General features: G+C 49.4%; 1 protein-coding gene across 2 annotated transcripts; it reads left to right on the top strand.

Moving 5' to 3' along the window:
* The first annotated feature begins 611 nt into the window (after window positions 1–611).
* On the top strand, window positions 612–12,707 carry GFI1 (growth factor independent 1 transcriptional repressor). 2 transcript variants are annotated; one of them, XM_050806941.1, is made up of 7 exons: window positions 612–1,055; window positions 3,480–3,693; window positions 4,020–4,202; window positions 6,047–6,534; window positions 6,650–6,787; window positions 8,732–8,897; window positions 11,267–12,707. In XM_050806941.1, the coding sequence occupies exons 2-7, from the start codon at window positions 3,579–3,581 to the stop codon at window positions 11,443–11,445; spliced, it is 1,269 nt and encodes a 422-aa protein (XP_050662898.1). In that variant the 5' UTR covers window positions 612–1,055; window positions 3,480–3,578; the 3' UTR covers window positions 11,446–12,707. The 2 variants fall into 2 exon arrangements, with proteins under 2 accessions (XP_050662898.1, XP_050662899.1); XM_050806942.1 differs by lacking the exon at window positions 612–1,055 and adding an exon at window positions 1,544–3,331.
* Window positions 12,708–18,798: the final 6,091 nt, after the last annotated feature.

Raw genomic sequence — 18,798 nt, 5'->3', positions numbered from 1 at the left:
AGTGCCAGGGTATGACCTCACGCGGTGGCAGAGTCCGCGTGCGAGGTCCCGCTCTCCCTGGCTTGCCCCGGCAGGGCGGAGTCAGCCGAGCAGCCGCCGGCGCTGCCCCCGCGCGGCCTTTAATTTCGCAGCTCAGACCACCGGAAATTAGTCGAAGGCTGAGCGGACCCGGTCGAGAGCCGGCGAGCTCCGCGCGGGGAGGGTGCGCCCACCGGTCCCGTCGGGCGCCCGCGGGACGCGCCGCCAGGGCCCTCTGCGCCGGGGGCTCGGCGCTCGCCCACATCTTCCAAATTTAACCATTACCTAAATCCAAAGGGAAATGAGCAAACCTCTCGGATTGGGTGTCAAGGTATTTTCAGCCTCGTTGGGCGTATTTATCCCCAAGTGTTTCCACAACAAGCTATTTCGGGGCCGCGGGGCAGGTTTCGCTCTGCGGACGCCGTGGCCACTTGCCGGGCTCCAGGCCGGCGGCACCGCGGGCCGGTGATTCACGGTCCCGACCCGGGGGTGGTGCAGCCCTAGGAGGCGGCGGGGTAGGGCAGGGGGAGCGGGTGACCGAGGCCTGAAGGGCGGGGAGGGTCCTCGGAGCGGGGCGCCCCCACCCCTCTCTTGCCAGTCAATCTGTGTCCTGAATCTGTGGCTTCTCTCGCTGCGGAAGTCTCCCTGGAGCCAAGAATAGTTGATTTTCTTTCGAGTCATTTCTAGTGCCTGAGTGTACGGACCTCCAGTTTCCCCCATCCCCTGTCGACCCACAGGGAGAGAACTGGGAGGACGACTAAGGGGCGCGCGGGACGGGCTGGAAGGGCCAGGTCCCCCACCCGCCTGACCACTTGCGCAAAGGAGCGCGCTCGGTCGCCCGACGGGGGTTGGGAGCAGGTCTGGGAGGGCTATGCGAGCGATTCAGTAACGCTCAGGAAGTGAAGCTTGTGGTTTTGGGGGCTGAGCTCGGAAGGAGAATTTTTTTTTTTAAGTCAGAGAGACAGAGCAGTCTCTCCCGAAAGCAAGATTCCGTTTGAAAACTCTCCTAGCGCGGTGCCCGCGCCCTGACCCCGCAGGTAGGTCCGCCGAGCCTGTTCTGCGCCTCCTGCCCTGGTGGGGGCGGCCGCGGGGACTCGCGGAGCGCTGGCGCTGCGGGGGCGACCTGAGGACGCAGGCGGGTTCCCACCTGCTGCGGACCGCCGTGCGGGAGCCCGGAGAGCTCCGGCAGCTGGGTTAGGACGCGACCCGCGCAGCGAGGCTGGAAATCTGGAGCTGGGGGCGCGCAGCAGGCGGTCTGGTGGTTCGGCAGGGGAGCCAAATCCACCCGGGAAGGAAACATCTGGTGGGGAGGCGGCGGCAGCTGCGCTCGGGAGGCCGCCCCCTTAGCGCCCTCGGCTCCCGCCTTCCCGGGCCCGGACGGTGAGGAGAGGCCTGAGCGCGCGGAGGGGCCGCCCCACCTCCGGCGCCAGCTGCAGCGCGGGGTTGCCTTCCCACGCGCTCGGCCCAGGCCCCGGGGCCCCTGTCTCCTCCAGACTCTGTCCCTCCCCACAGGAACCAGCAAAGCGGGCCGGGGTGCGAGAGAGGCGTGGGCTTACAGCCCGGGTGGGAAGGCGGCCTCCGCGTCCGCCTGGTCTCTCGTGGCGCCAGCCCAGACCCAGCTCCGGCGCTGACAGCTACCCCGACCCCATCTGTCCAGCTCCCAGCCAACGTGGGTCCAAGCCGCAGCGGGACCCTCGGGACAACGCCACTCCGTTTTTCTTTTCTTCCGAGTTTCGCGGCTGTTTAAAGAATTGGGTTTGGGGTTTGTGGCGTCTAATTGTACGGATGAGAAGTGCAGGAAGCGGCAAAGCTCTAGCCCTGGGAGTCAACTCGGAGGGAGGCGGATGGCACTCTCACCCCTAGGGTATTCGGGCGCTTGGGTAGCGGGAAACGTCGCTGGTGCCCCGCGACACGTCCCAGGCGTCTTTTCTCCCAGGTCTACTTCCATTCCTCCGGAGAAGGGGACACAATGGGGCTGGGGATCTGGGGCAGGGGGCCTGCACCCTACAGGGACCAAGGCCCCTAGGTAGGACTCATTTTGAGCTGAGAGCGCCAATGGACAGACGTAGACTGTGTGGCCGGCATCTTGCCTAGGAAGCCGAGGGGCTCCTAGTCCGGCATTGGAAACGGCGCGAAGCCGGAGGACTGCAGGTCTTGCCCCGGCCCAGAGTTCCCAGCACCCTCATTTCTCAACCAGCCAAGGCCACGGAGAACTGCTGTATTGCAGCTCACGTGTGAACCAGGTCCCTATCGCCTTCACCCCGGGAGGAAGGCAGATTCGTTTACCCCAGACCACCTCGACTGTGGAGTCCCGCCCCTGGAGCCGGCTGGAGCCTAGTGGCAGGCGCAGTCACGCCCTCCCGCCGGGCTCAGATTTCGACCTGGTATTAGGTGAACTGATTGGGGGTTAATGAGAGCTACGCCTCGGGCAGCTAGTCCCCTCCTAGGCCCGGGCCCGACCCCTGCTATCTGCCAATGCAGCCTGCGCGCTCTGGCGTCCTGTCTTATTTGTCTGCTAAATTATCGGTGCACTACCGACTCGGGACACCTAGCATTTCCCAGTCAACGTTCGCGGATCGGGCTCCACTTCCCTAGGACAAGATTTTTTGGTGAGCAGAAAGGAAAGTGCTTTTTCCCAGGACCTGATTCCCGAGGTTAGGTTTCCACGGTCGGGGATGGCTCGCCGCAGCCTCGACCGGTGCCCGCCGCACCCGGGAGTCCGGGGCCAAAGTTTCTCCTACGTGGGGCACGAGTGAGGGGCGAGTGAGATCACCGGATGCGAGTTTCTCCCGGGGCGGGGGTTGGTCCTCTGTTACTCCCCTCACTTTCCTGTCCCTTTGCTCTCCCACCTCCTTTCTCTGGCCTCTGCTGTCCCCAGTCCCTCTGCTGCTGTTCCCCCCGCCGCCCCACAGTTTTATCTTGTGTTCCGTTTCCCCCCACCCCCCGCCCTTTCACTCCAGTTTGTAGCTGGGTCTTGGATGTCTTGGCTCCTTGCCCCTTCCGGGTCCTCGACCACTGGGCATCCCCGGCCCCTCAACCGATCCGCGTGTCCCCGCCCTCCCTCGCCAGCCGTAAAGCACAGCCAGGCAGGCACTGAGTAGATGAGTTGGGGTAACCTACCCGATGGGAACTACGGCTTTCTAGAGAGTTTGATTGCCAGAGCGAACTTGGCTAGGAAAGGGGAGGAGCTGGGGGGCGTGGGCAGGGAGGAGGAAAGGGGCCTGAGCCAGGGCCCAGGGACAGGTTTTACCGCTGAGCTGTGTCAGTGGCGGCAACGACGGCGGGTTCGCGCCACCTGTCCAAGTGCCACCTGGTAAGCGCGGCGCAGCGGGGCCAAGCCCCTCCTCCCGTGGGCCCTCTGCGCTCCTCCCTGGCCCGCGCTCTCCCTCCGCCTGGGTGCCCAGTCCCCAGCACCGGAGAATACTGACCCGCGTTTCCACCCGGTTTTCTTTCCCTCTCAGGTCTTCGCCGGGCTGGGGCTAAGCAAGCCCTCGGAGTGACCGTGGGTGACAGCGGCTCCAGGGACTCTTGGGGCGCAGTGGGGAAAGCGCCGGACCACCATGCCGCGCTCATTTCTCGTCAAAAGCAAGAAGGCTCACAGCTACCACCAGCCGCGCTCCCCGGGATCAGACTATTCCCTCCGTTTAGAGAATGTACCGGCGCCCAGCCGAGCAGGTGCGAGGCGCGCGCGGGCCAGGCCGGGCTGCTCCCGCAGACACCGACTGCACCTCGACACACCATTAGTCGGGAGCTGGGAGGGGCTGCCCCAACGTCCCCTTTGCGGCCGTTTTTGTTTCCTATTGTGCTGGTTCCTCCGGGTTTGTCTCCTAGGTGCCACGGCCTCTCTGCGTCTGCCCTCGGATCCGAGAGAGTTCCCGGCCGGGGTCTGGGTGGAGAGGGGAAGATGCTCGGGTGCCCTGGTAGGGGGTTTGGGGGAGCCTTCAGAACCCTCAGACTCAACCGGTCGCAGCCTGAGCCCCTCACCTGCCTCCTCTCTGCAGACAGCACTTCAAATGCAGGCGGGGCGAAGGCGGAGTCCCGGGACCGTTTGTCCCCCGAATCGCAGCTGACCGAAGCCCCAGACAGAGCCTCCGCATCCCCAGACAGCTGCGAGGGCAGCGTCTGCGAACGGAGCTCGGAGTTTGAGGACTTCTGGAGGCCTCCGTCACCCTCCGCGTCTCCAGGTAGGAACCCACTGGGAACCTCTGGGGCGGGAGCTGCAGGGACCCGGCAGTGCTGGGGAAATCGGGGCGACCTTGGGCGTAGATATGCTAACGGGGAGTTGGAGAGTCTTTCCAGGAGGAGGGAGCTGATTCGTAGGGAAAGGAGGCATCTGTCTTCTCTGGGACCTGGACAGCTTGCCCGCTGGGGCTGCTGCCTCCATCCCAGGCGGAGGGAGCCTAGCTGCTCGTCGCTTAGATTCGTTTGCGCGGAGCTGGCCGGTGAGGGAAAACAAACCAGTTGTTTCTACTGGCAGCAACGCCGACCTTTCATTTTCTGACCAGATTTGATTGTTTTATAAAGTGCTAGGATCCTGCAATCTAGACCCCAAACCTCAAACAAACGGAGACCAGGGCAGAACTGGCCAGGCAGAGGAGTTAGGCACTGGGCGGCAGGGAGGGGGCAGGACGAAAATCTCAGCCCGCGGCTTGGTCTTCACAGGCGCAGATTGGGGGCCTGTTTCATTTTTCGTTTTGCCAGACTAACCCAGCCTCAGGGGCCTGCTCTCTGGGTTTCATTTCCAGCGAGCAATCCAGCTTCAGGCAAACTGCACGTTGGGTGGGGGCGTCTTGGGTCCCGGCCTGGGGAAGGAATGATCAGACCAGCCGGATTCTGTCAAGGGTCGGTTATACCCAGAACATGTTTGCTAGTGTTAAAAGATACCACCACCCGTCCCACAATCAGTGAGTTGACTTGGCGAAAACCATAGCTCCAGCAAATGTGTCTGGGAGCCGGCGGCGGGAGGATTCTTCCCGCCAGGGCGTCAAGTGGCCGGGCAAGGATTGGGCGCGCCCCGAACCATCCGAACGAAACTCCGGGTACAGCCTCTCACTGAAGTGGCCAGCCTGAACTGGAGAGTGTGTGTGTGTGTGTGTGTGTGTGTGTGTGTGTGTGTGTGTGTGCGTGGGCCCTCTGCGCTCCTCCCTGGCCCGCGCTCTCCCTCCGCGGGAGAGTGCGCGCGCGCGCGCGCACACACACACATTTGTAAATGCTGTATGCACTCACATGCATTGGAGTCACTAGTTTTAGCAAAATTCACGTGGGTGGGGGCGTAGCAGGCCGCTAATTCAGAGAGCCGTCTCCTTGCAGGTGGTGGCTAAACCTTACGAGTTATACAGTTATTCTCTGAGAAATTCGGGTTCCCCACCTCCATCAAACTATAACAGGAATGGGGAGTATCTGGCTGGCAATTTAAGCCCAAAAGCCCCTTTCCTGCTGCACCTTTGCTACGTACACTGGGCACTTCGTGAAATCTTAATACCTTCGGGTTTATTCAGATGCCAGCCTTTCGGGTAGTTCGGGGACGCATTTATGGACCCTCTACCTCCTTCCTTGTGGATTCTGGGAAGAAAAAGAATTGAGTGGGAACATGTAGGGGCTGGGAGAGTGCCTGCGCTGGTGGCTGGACCCTTCCGCCCCTGAGTGCTGTGCGGGGCCGAACGGCCTTCTCCTCCCTAACAGCTCAACTCCGGGCATTTATAGACGTGCCCTTCCCTATAGGATCTCCAGGTGCGCGCGTCCAGCCAGAAAAGATCCTCGGAACGTCGAGCGCTTCCGCTGCCCTCGCATAGAATTTTCCTCTCCCGAGGTCTTTTCAATGATCCGTTTGCTGCTCTGCCTTCTATAGTGGCCCGCGAGGCCCCAGGGCCCGGGCTGCGTTTTACCCTGGGGCGCGCCTGGCGCACGCAGTGTTCTACAAGCGCTGGGTGCCCCGCAGTCCGCGAACACGCCACGCCCGCAGCCGCAGCCCGGCGGCCTCCGCTCTGCGGTCTGAAGCCTGACCAGACGCTCCCTTGTGCCTCCACAGCCTCGGAGAAGTCGATGTGCCCATCGCTGGACGAAGCCCAGCCCTTCCCCCTGCCTTTCAAACCGTACTCATGGAGCGGCCTGGCGGGTTCTGACCTGCGGCACCTGGTGCAGAGCTACCGACCGTGTGGGGCCCTGGAGCGCGGTGCTGGCCTGGGCCTCTTCTGTGAACCCGCCCCGGAGCCGGGCCACCCGGCCGCGCTGTACGGCCCAAAGCGGGCTGCCGGCGGCGCGGGGGCCGGGGCGCCAGGGAGCTGCAGCGCAGGGGCCGGTGCCACCGCTGGCCCTGGCCTAGGGCTCTACGGCGACTTCGGGTCCGCGGCAGCCGGGCTGTATGAGAGGCCCACGGCAGCGGCGGGTTTGCTGTACCCCGAGCGTGGTCACGGGCTCCACGCAGACAAGGGCGCTGGCGTCAAGGTGGAGTCGGAGCTGCTGTGCACCCGCCTGCTGCTGGGCGGCGGCTCCTACAAGTGCATCAAGTGCAGCAAGGTGAGGCTCACGAGCTCACCACCTCGACTGCCCTGCACCTGCTTCCCCTACCTGGGCCTCACCTGCGCCCCTCGGCCCCTCTCAGCGGCCTTCTCTCCGGCCCCACCCGCCTTAGGTGTTCTCCACGCCGCACGGGCTCGAGGTGCATGTGCGCAGGTCCCACAGCGGTACGAGACCCTTTGCCTGCGAGATGTGCGGCAAGACCTTCGGGCACGCGGTGAGCCTGGAGCAGCACAAAGCCGTGCACTCGCAGGTAAGCGCGGGGCACACCGCCCGCCGTGCGCGGCCCTGCTCAGAGATCTTCTACATCTCCCCGGTGCAGCACCAGCCACCCTCTGCCTGGAAGTTCTCTTCCCAACTTCCCCCAGTTTCCTCCCCCAACCTCTCCGCTACGTCCCCTTGCCCTGGTGCATGTGTGTAGGGAAAGGAGGATCGTGGCCGGCTCAGGCCTTGAGGCAGCCCTAGATTTTGGTGTCACACCACGGTGAGCCTCGAGAGTGTGATCCTCATTGTTACTTTGGGCTTGAGGTAGGTTTATATGCACTGATTCGTGCTGCTGATATATCAGACTTATTAGCTCTATTTCTTTGTGCCTGTTCTTTTCACCAAATTGTTGTCACTTAATTTGCATTGACCCCTCTCGACTGAAAAGGCGGGAATCTCAGCTCATTTAGAGCATCTAGTAGCATATTTACCCCGCTATTCTTTCCTCCCTCCCTCCCTCCCTGCCTGCCTGCCTGCCTTCTTCCTTCCTTCCTTTCCTTCCTTCCTTCCTTCTTTTCTCTTTTCTTTTCTTTTCTTTATGTTCTTTCTTTCAGAGTCTAGCTCTGTTGCCCAGGCTGGAGTGCAGTTGCACAATCTCAGCTCACTGCAAACTCCCCCTGCCAAGTTAAAGTGATTCTCGTGCCTCAGCCTCCTAGGTAGCTGGGATTACAGGCGCATGCCACTATGGCACAGCTAATTTTTGTATTTTTAGTAGAGACGGGATTTCGCCATGTTACCCAGGCCGGTCACGAACTCCAGGCCTCAAGTAATCCACCCTCCTGGGCCTCCCAAAATGCTGGGATTACAGGCGTGAGCTACCATGCCCCACCCCTGCTATGTATTCATTCATTCATTAATAAACATTTGTTGCCTAACTTCTAGGTGCCAAGTACTTAAGAATCTTACAGCACATCAGGTCCTTGACAGCATGCCCACATGGAGATCATAGTTTAGCTGAGAGATGGAGAGTAGATGAGCAAGTAAATATACCAACAGATATCTCAGGAGAATGCCTACTTGTAGCTAAAAAGAGTATCAGTCCATGGCGGGGCACGGTGGCTCAAGCCTGTAATCCCAGCACTCTGGGAGGCCGAGGCGGGTGGATCACAAGGTCAGGAGTTCCAGACCAGCCTGGCCAAGATGGTGAAACCCCGTCTCTACTAAAAATACAAAAATTAGCTGGGCGCGGTAGCATGTGCCTGTATTCCCAGCTACTTGGGAGGCTGAGGCAGGAGAATCGCTTGAACCTGGGAGGCAGAGGCTGCAGAGAGCCGAGATCATGCCACTGCACTCTAGCCTGGGTGACAAAGTGAGACTCCATCTAAAAAAAAAAAAAAAAAAGAGTATCAGCCCGTCTCCCCCAGCACCCACACTGGCTGGGGGGAGGTGGCATCTCAAGTGACTGAGGTCTAAGCCTCCTGTTGAGGAGGGTGGAGAAGTGTGTGCTAATGGGTGTCAAAAAAAGCAGGGTGTGGATATGTTTTTGCCATGGGGTGTGGAAGGTTGTGGGTGAAGAACATTTTGGTAGAAAAAGTGTTGAAGGGCCGGGCATGGTGGCTCACGCCTGTAATCCCAATACTTTGGGAGGCTGAGGCGGGCGAATCACTTGAGGCCAGGAGTTTGAGACCAGCCTGACCAACATGGTGAAACCCCGTCTCTACTAAAAATACAAAAATTAGTCAGGTGTGGTGGCATGTGCCTATAGTCCCTGCTACTCAGAGGGGCTGAGACATGAGAATTGTTTGAACCTGGGAGGTGGAGGGTGCAGTGAGCTGAGATCGTACCACTGCACTCAAGCCTGGGCGACAGAGGAGACTCTGTCTCAAAAAAATAAAGAAAAAGTGTTCAAGGGATTTTAGGGTCAGCTCAAGGGTGAGGAGAGCAGCAGTCTAGTTGACCGCAGTAGGAGTGCCACATCTCTCTCTCTCTGCAGGAACGGAGCTTTGACTGTAAGATCTGTGGGAAGAGCTTCAAGAGGTCATCCACACTGTCCACACACCTGCTCATCCACTCAGACACTCGGCCCTACCCCTGTCAGTACTGTGGCAAGAGGTTCCACCAGAAGTCAGACATGAAGAAACACACCTTCATCCACACTGGTAAGCTGAAGACCCTTGGCTTGTAGGAAACACCCTGAGGTCAACATTACTCATCTTCTCTGATTTCTGGCCCCAGTGAGTGGTGGATGAGGCCTTTCTGATGGAGTTTTTCCCTGCTCTGTGTTAAAGAAAACAAAGGGGTGGGTTCTTTGGTTCATTTATAGTCATAATTCTCCCCAGAGCTGCCTTGATTTGGGGTTGTGTCTGAAAGGCCACTCAGCAGGTCAGCTCACAGTTACTCTATCCTTGGAAAGAACATTTTCCTTTAGGTTAGCAGCTGCTTCCACTGCTGCCTGCTCTGGGTGAAACATGAAGCTCCAGGGTCCTCTTAGAGAGTTGCTCTAAAGCTTACCTAGAGATTGAGGACTTTCTCTAACCACCGGGCCTTTTGTGGGAGGGACTCATGTGGCCTCTCTGGCTGCATTTTCAGGAGTCTGAGAGCTTATTCTGATTGAAGAGGAACAAATAATGGCAAATATGATTAAACTCTCTGCTAAGCATTTTTAAAATGCATTATTTCATTTTATGCTCACAACAACTCTGAGAGGTAGAGACGACTACTTCTCCCCATTTGAGAGATGAAAAAAGAGGCTAGGTAATCTGTCCAGGGTCATACTGCTAGCAAATGACAGGGCCAGAGCTCAAATTCAGGTCTGACCTCTCAAATATCCACCCTTGACCACTGTTTATTGTATTTTATGTTCAGAGTCATAAGGTTGGTAGACACAGAAAGCTTCTGTTCACTTATTGCCCTTTTCAAAATATCTGCAAGTTCCTGCCATAATAATTCCTTACCTATTATAATGCTTTACAATTTACAAAGTACTTTCAAATCTATCATTTCATTTGATTCTTATTGCCACTCAATAAAGTAGACGGAGCTGCTCTTACCATCCTGAAACTCAGAGAGAGTGAATGATTTATCAAAAGTCAGACTGAATGAATATTGGAGCCATGTAATGCTCTGGCTTTTAATCCTCAACTCTTTGCCTAACACTTTATGTGCGGGTGGGAGTTTTAATGCCAAGAACACTCTAATAGTCAAAAGACATTTACATGAGACCCAGAATTTCTGAAAATTTTATTGTAGAATATGAATACTGATTTAGAACAAATCACAGTGTATTCTAAACGCCCACCCTTGATGTTTATAAATATACTTCGGTAATGTATATATTTCCATTGAAAACCCAGAAAAGTATTCTACTTTAATCATTCCCTTTTACCTGAAATTTCCATGTAATTCACTCCTTATAAGTAAGGTATTCAGGACACTTATCAAAATGCAACTAGGATCTTGACTGAATAAAACATTAAGCCCTTATCAAACATTTACGTTATACCTAGAATTTGTTTCTCAGATTTGTTTGACCCTAAAGGAATAGAATACATTTTGATGGGTGGTTTCTTATCGAGGAAATCTGAAGCATGAAAACAGAAAAGAGTGTAGCAAAGAGGACAGAGGGTTCCTTAAAAACAAACTTCATCTATTTTATATTTTTTCCAAGGCTGAGCCCTGACTGTAATGCCATGCTGGGCTATTTGGAAATTCATGCCATTTACCTAACAACACATGAGGTAGGGAACAAGACAAAACCTTTTTGTGTTCTCTTATTTATTAATTTGTGGTGAAGAATTGCTGGTATATAAAGAATCATGTTATTAACCTCATAAAATTAAGGAAAAATCAAGACAAAAGTATCAGCTACCTTAATACTTTGTGGCCCAATGTGGATTTTTAAAATAAGATATTGAAAAACGTATCCTGCACATGTACCCTGGAACTTAAAAAACAAAGAAAGAAAGAAAAAGAAGAAAGAAAGAAAGAAAGTCAGTCCATGTTAAGATGTTTTTCCAGATATACTTTGCTGTCCTTTAAGAACAAGAAAGAAGACAGGCTCACTGATCCATACAAACTAACACCCACTTGGAAATTCAGATTTGAAAACTTCCTCTGAATTAGAACGGAGTCACACGGTTTTAGGACAGCTTCCTCCCCCTTCCTGTTGAACATCTGCTCTGGGTGTTCATGGCTTATAAAGTCAGGGGAGTCCTCCCGGGGTAGATTCAGCTGGGGAGGGCACGTGGCCTTTGCTCTGTTTCCGTTTAGCAGGAAACCGTTTGAGGCCTTTGGCTGGGAACCCCCACTCAGAAAGTCTCCCTTTCACCTGGTGCACCCATGGGGCTTCCAGGGACTCGCATTGCAGGCTGGGAGTCAGTTCATGTTGCAACACGTCACCCTCCAAGTTGCTTGAAGGCCTTAAACTGTGGTGCAGCCAGCTGCTGCCGAGAGCATGTGGGTCACAGTGGGTCCTCTCTAGCTTTATCATAGGCTCATACTTTCTCCCCTCCTACTCCCATCTCCACAGGTGAGAAGCCTCACAAGTGCCAGGTGTGCGGCAAGGCATTCAGCCAGAGCTCCAACCTCATCACCCACAGCCGCAAACACACAGGCTTCAAGCCCTTTGGCTGTGACCTTTGTGGGAAGGGTTTCCAGAGGAAGGTGGACCTCCGAAGGCACCGGGAGACGCAGCACGGGCTCAAATGAGCACACTGGCTGGCTGCAAGCAGCAGCTACACAACACTACGGAGGGCAACCTCCCTGCTTGCCACCACTCTGCTCCCTGCTTGCCACCACTCCCTTCTGACTTTCCAGACCCCAGGTCCAGTCTGCAGATCCCACCAGGGTGCTCCTCCTTTGCCTTACCTCCTGGAGCTGCCAGAGGAGATGAGGTACCTTTTCAAAGTGCAGCCGAAAGTGGGAACCAAGCGACTCTCTAGGCTTCAGACACAAATAGGCTCCTCTACACCTGAAGACAAAGGCAAGGTCAAATGGGGACCAGAATAAATCTTAGACCCCACAGTCCCTCCCATTTCCAGCCCTAATCTGCAGACAGGAATGCCCTTCAGGTTTCTTCCCTCCCCCTCTTGACCTACCCCAGATATTTGTGTGGAAGAGGAGGAATCACCATTTACAAGGTGGACAAATGCTAATATTTTTATCTAGAAAGAAGAGTGAGTGTTAACTTTTATTTTTTTTTCTTCTGGGGAGTCTGTTGACTCCTTTCTTCTGGGTGCTGCCTATAAATCTTGGAGGAATCATTTCTCCTCCTCAAAAACTGATTCAGAAACTGACTTGGGGAAGGAATTTAATACTTTGAAGTCATGAGATGCACCATCAAGGCTACCCCCAAGAAGGGGCAGAAGAGAAATTGATGAGAGGGGATTAGAGGTCCTCCCTTCAGGAGGCCTGTGAAAGCCTCATCAGTGGAGATAAAAGCACGAACAATGCCTGTGGACAAGATGTCATTCATTCACTCAGCAAATGTTCATGGATCACCGGCTACCAAAGTACCAGGCACCATGCTAGGTTTTGGGGAAGAGAGACTGAAGTCACAAACAACCCCTGACTGCTCCTTAAAAGCTAACGGTTGCACCTCCAAGTGGCTGGGTCTTGGAGGCAATTCTGAGAAGACAACACAGAATTATAAAGCTTCCCTTTTGACCCGTTTGGATTTTATCAGGTGTAAAAAAGAAAAGTAGCTGAACAGTTACTTCAAAGATATGTGTGTATATTCAGTTTTTTATTGTTAAGCTGATATTTTAAAGATGTCTGAGCTAGCAGGCATGTGGGAATGAAGGCTCTGTCTTCAACTCTTTGATCCTCCATGTGTACCATAGAGGGGGGAAAAAGTGGTATTTTCACTTTGATGAGGTTGGTAAATGTTTTTAGATCTTCTGGTATGCATTATGTTTGTTAATACATATTTATTAGAGTGATGTTTTAAGTTAATAAAGTATTAAGACTATTACAGATTGCCTTTCCTTTAGGCAGGGAATTTGGGGAAGACCTTTGTTTTAGTTTGTGGGGGAAAACTGGCACTAAAGGAAACTGCAGTGGAGTATAAAAGTGAAGCAGATAAGCTAATATCCAGAAGAGTAAAATCCAATTGCTCTGGTTTCCATATACTTTCTCCTTTGCTCCTATACCTCAGAGATACTTCTTTCATAAGAGAAAAACTAGGAGATGTACAAAACTAAGCTCCTACCATGTAGAGCCCCTGATGGTTCCACAGGCACATAAGTAAGCTCTTTCCTCTGAAAATGTCAACATATTTTTTTTATGGGCCTGAAGACTCCCAGATGAATAAAGAAATCACAGGTTTTAGGTCTAGGTTTTAGTTTTAGTCACAGCTCTGTCACCAACACATCATGTGACTTGGATAAATCTTTTGACTTCCCCAATACTGGTTTCCTTGATCAAGTAATACAGAGACAGCTCTGTCATTCCAGTCCAACCCTGACTGCTCTGATTCTGTGGAGACTGGAAAGGAGAAAAAGTATGAGATTGGTTAGCTGCCTCCCCTAATGCAAGTCACAAATCTAAAGGCACATGAGGATCTGGGTTATTTCTGGTTCTGTCCCACCTGTGGGAGCTTTTTGCATAAGTCAATCCTTTAAGAGAATGAAACCAGAATAAAGTCCTGGCCAAAATCCCTACTACTAGTGCTTTAACACCTCCCAGCCAGACATTCAGGGTATGCGTGCCCCATGCTGAGTACCAGCAGATTGCCCATTTCCAACTCCAATTGATTTCACACGTATGATTGAGCACCCAGTATGTGCTGGGCACTCTTCTAGTGGGTGGAGATATAGCAGTGAGGACAATGTCTTAGGAAGCTTTATGTATTCCTTGTTGAATCCTCAGTTCCCAGAATAATGCCTGGCACACAGTAGGAGATTAATACATATTTACTGAGATGGTAAGTGAATAAACAGAAAATAAACTCCTTCATCCCAGGGGCTGGCTCTGCTCTCTACAGCACAAAGAGAAGAGCGATTGCTTGACAGCCTGAGAAACAAATAGAATCCACAGGACTTTCTCTCCAGGTTGACGGGGAAGAGGGGCTTGAATGCTGCTTTTCTCCAGTTTCTCCAAATCTCAGTCCTTGGCTGTCCTCACCTGATTTCCAGCACCATGTCTTTCCATGTGAGTTTACTCTCATTCAGAATTTAAATTTGTTTGCTCTGTAATGGAGTTGAAGATAGTTTTTCAGAACTGATGGATGATGAACAGTTGCAGCGTCCAGGAACCACTTCCTAGTGTCCTGGGAGACAAACCTCCCAGTGAATAAAGATGAGAAAAACATCCTTCCCACAGAAGTCACCCTGCGTACTGGTTGGTTATTTCCAACCTGGTTTAAAAGTGTAGAAGTTGCACTGAGGGGTAAGTAGAACTGATTGAAATCTAGGTGTCTATGCTGTCCTGCTCTTCCCTTATGACATTTAGAACATTTGGACCATTATCGTTATCCCTGTTTATGCTCTAAGTGAGGAATTGTAATTTTGATGGTAAGTGTATGCCTTTTTTTTTTTTCTGGTAAAAAATGTATCTTGATATCCCCAGTTCAGAATCAAAACAAATTACTGTGCCTGTTACCGTGTGAAATTTGAAGATTGCAAATATCTCTCTTAATGTTATTACTTGACTCCATTAAAAATAGATTGTGAATATTCCATGTCACATTATTCATGAGGCAGGCTCTATGCCTTTTGTCTGCTGGAGTAACAGTAGAAAGGGTAACAAGAGACACAAGAGCACACCTTTGTTTCTTTCACTAAATTTTTAATAACACCTCCAGCTAGCCAGTTGGTGAAGCTCAGCTCTTGCATAAAAGTGGAAAAGCACAGCTATCTCTGAGAAGACCAACTCTTTCAGCAGCTAATTTGAGTTTGCGTTCATCTACACCAGACATGATTAAATTACCTATCAAGTGTGCTGAGCTATCAGGATTCAGGCCACGTAAAAGGTGAATTTCATCTGATTGATTTGAGACACGAATGGAACAATTGAGTTTTAAAAGCCCCGCCTTAATTAAAGGGATAGCAGAGTATCACTCCCCGGCGACTTCTTGACTGCCATTGCCCTTGAAAACTGGGTGGTGATAGTGATTTGACCCAAGTCACTTTGCTGTGTGCCTGTTTGTTCAACCTGATCATTTAACAGAAAGAAATGAACTCAGAGGAAAATCTGGAAGAACTTCACTACTTTTTACTGTGCATTTCTAGAGTACACTGTTTGTTTAAATCTGTGCTGCCATATTATTTCTACAGAAAAAACTTTTTAGGAAGTATATAATACATTTATTTTAACCTCTTTTCCCATTCATTAAGTCAGATTTTAAAAATTAAAAAGTTTAAAGAAATTGCACCCTAAATTCTTCTAGCTTAAAAGCTTATGTTCTTTTTGTATGTGTTCTTTTCTAGTTTGTTCCTTTCTAGTCTTTAGGCACATGTGCGTATATTTATATTTTATAATTTTTGTCTAGATAGCTCTTTATTATATGGACACATACTTAAAATAGATATTTCACAATGAGAATTTGGACAATTTTATGACCAAATTTTATTGAAATCTTAGTATTTTATTGGGAATCTTATCAATCATTGAGAAAAAGTCTTTTCTGAAGTTTAATGTTATTCACTTTTTGAATAAAACATTTTAGGCATACTGGAAATTGCAGAGAATAATAAACATCAGTGTACCCACTATTCTGCCATATTTACTTCAGATTTTATTTTTGAAATAACATGTTACAGGTATAGTTGAATTTCTTCTGGGATATGTTCCTCTCTAGCCCCATTTCTTTCCTCCTCAGAGGCATCCATTATACCAAAATCAGTATATATAATTTCCATGAATATTTGTATGCCTTTAATTTATGCATAATTCCATAGGTAATATATAATTATATAAGCATATAATATAATTGTATTCATATGTATATATAAATATATAATTATGTAAATATATAATTTAGCATATTTTAACTTCATGTAAATGGATTACAGTTTATACTTCTGCACTTTTCTGGTTTTTTTGCTTAACACGTTGTTTTTGAGATTTATCCATGTTGATATGTGCAGTTTACTTCCTTTATTTTAACCACTGCATATGGAATTCCATGGGATGAATACTTGGTAATTTATTCTCCTGTTGGGAGAGTTTGGGTCATATCCAGTTTTTCCTATTACAAATGATTCTGAAGCAAACAACCTTTTGCGTATCTCTTTTGTGAGGGATTCTTTAGGATGTATTCCTGGGAATGAAAATGCTGGATATTACCAAACTGCTCTTCAAAATGGTTGTTCCAATTTACAGTCTCCCCAACAATGTAGGAGAATTCCTGTTACTCCAAATCTTACCAACACTTGGTATTGTCAAACTTTAAACATGTCTGCCAATCAGATGGATGTGAATGTCATTGTAATTTGCATTTCCTGATTCCTAGTGAGACTGAGTATCTTTTTATAAGTTGATGGGCCTGACAGATTTCCTTTCCTATGTAATGCCTCTTCATGTACTTTGTCCATTTTTCTGTTGTTTGTTTGCTTTTTATCAATTTGTTCTTTAAATATATTCTAAACATTCACTGTTATATTAGTTAAATGTGTTGCATACTTATCCCAGTCTATGGTTTGCCTTTTCACTTTGAAGACAGGATTTGTTTGCTTGTTTTGTTTTTGTGTGTAATCAAATGTATTAGTCTTTTCCTCAATGGTTTATGCTTCTTACATATCAGTTAAGAACTCTTTCCCTAGCTGGTGGTCATTAGATTCCCTATATTTTCTTCTAAAAGTGTTTAAATTTATGCCTGTAACATTAGATTTTCTTTTCTTTTCTTTTCTTTTCTTTTTTTTTTTTTAGATAGAGCCTTGCTCTGTCGCCCAGGCTGGAGTGTAGTGGCGCAATCTTGGCTCACTGCAACCTCCACCTTCCAGGTTCAAGCGATTCTCCTGCTTCAGCCTCCCAAGTAGCTGAGACTACAGGCATGTGCCACCACACCTGGCTAATTTTTTATTTTTAGTAGAGACAGGGTTTCAACATGTTGGCCAGGCTGGTCTCAAACTCCTGACCTCAGGTAATCCACCCACCTCGGCCTCACAAAGTGCTGGGATTACAGGCGTGAAACATTAGCTTTTTAATCCACTTGTATGTGTATAGTATAAAGTAGGACCTAATTTTAAAAATTGTCTTCACCATTAGTAATGGATAATCAATTATCCCAACATTATGTATTGCTATTTTCATCCTTTTCCCTCTGATTGTAATGCCACCTCTGTCATATGGCAAGTTTCTATTTCTGTATGGTTCTATTTCCAGGCTTGCTGATCTGTTCCACTGGTCATTTTGTCTATCTCTGTGCCAAAGCCATAGTGTCTTAAATAATTTAAGCTATAATAAACTCTTTTTTTTTTTTTTTTTTTTTTTTTTTTTTTTTTTTTGAGACGGAGTCTTGCTCTGTCACCCAGGCTGGAGTGCAGTGGCCGGATCTCAGCTCACTGCAAGCTCCGCCTCCCGGGTTTACGCCGTTCTCCTGCCTCAGCCTCCCGAGTAGCTGGGACTACAGGCGCCCGCCACCTCGCCCGGCTAGTTTTTTTGTATTTTTTAGTAGAGACGGGGTTTCACCGTGTTAGCCAGGATCGTCTCTCGATCTCCTGGCCTCGTGATCCGCCCGTCTCGGCCTCCCAAAGTGCTGGGATTACAGGCTTGAGCCACCGCGCCCGGCCAAGTTATAATAAACTCTTAATAGCTAGTAGGGAAGGCTGCCTTGTGACCTGCTTCATCCTCTTCAGGAATATCCTGGCTACCTTTGGCCCTTCGTTCTTGCATGTGAAAAACTCTGTTGGAATTTTGGTTTGTATTACATTTATTATTTAATTTGGAGAGAACTGAAATTATTTTGCTATTGATTCTTCCTATACATAAATATGGTATATTGATTACTTATTTAATCTTCTTTTATGTCTTTCAATAACACTTTGTCATTGTCTGCATAATTTAATTACTTTTTAAACTTATTTTCCTAGTTCTTTTTTTGAAAATTGAATTTTGTAATTGCTGATGTATGGGAGCAAAATTAATTTTTCTATATGTTGATCTTATATCCTACAACTTTGCTGAACCCTCTTTTTTGGTTTTTGCAGATTATTTTAGATTTTCAAAGTAAGATAGCCCTAAGATATTCAAGTGACAATAGCTTTATTTCATTCTTTCCATCTTATTCTTGCCTCACTGCACTGGCCACGGCTATATTGTATAGGGGCTGAATAACAGGCATCTTTGTCTTATTCCCTTATTCTAGGGAAATACTTTTAGTTTTTCACAATTTTATGTGATGTTTTTGGTAGGTTTTTGGTAGATAACTTGTTAAAAATGAGGTTAGGAATTTCTGTTTCTGTTTGGTAAGAATTTCCACTTGTGTACGTGTGTTTTTAATCAATGGATATTTAATTTTATTGTATGATTTTTCTGCATCTATTGAGAGAATCAATATATTTTTAATATTTTATCCTTTAATTTGTCAACATGGCAAATGATATTTATAATTTACTCCAATGTTTTAAGTTATCCTTGTATTATTTGGGGAACAAACCCCCACCTAGAGGGGAACAAATTCCAACTTAGTCATTTAAACAGCATTGCTGATTTGGTTTGCTGACCTTTACTTAAGATTTTTGCATTTATACTTACTAGTGAAATTGGCTTATAATTTTTATTTCTTATACTGGCCAAGGTTTAACATGTTTCAAAATGAACAGGGTAACATTTCTTCTTTTTCTGTTTTCTGGATCAATTTATGAAGGACTGGGATTATATGTTCTTTGAATGTTTGATAGAACTCACCTGGGATTTTTTGATGAGGAATAGCAAAGAGGAGGATATATTTAAGTTTTAGTTACTATAATTCTATTCAGGTTTTTAATTTTTTCTTAAATATGCTGTATCATGGCCAGGCATGGTGACTCACGGCTGTAATCCCAGCACTTTGGGAGGCCGTGACGGCTGGATCACGAGATCAGGAGATGGAGACCATCCTGGCTAACACGGTGAAACCGC

Source organism: Macaca thibetana, chromosome 1, assembly GCF_024542745.1.
Source record: "Macaca thibetana thibetana isolate TM-01 chromosome 1, ASM2454274v1, whole genome shotgun sequence".
In the NCBI taxonomy this organism is placed as follows: domain Eukaryota; kingdom Metazoa; phylum Chordata; class Mammalia; order Primates; family Cercopithecidae; genus Macaca; species Macaca thibetana.
This window is presented reverse-complemented; position numbering and strand designations above follow the sequence as displayed.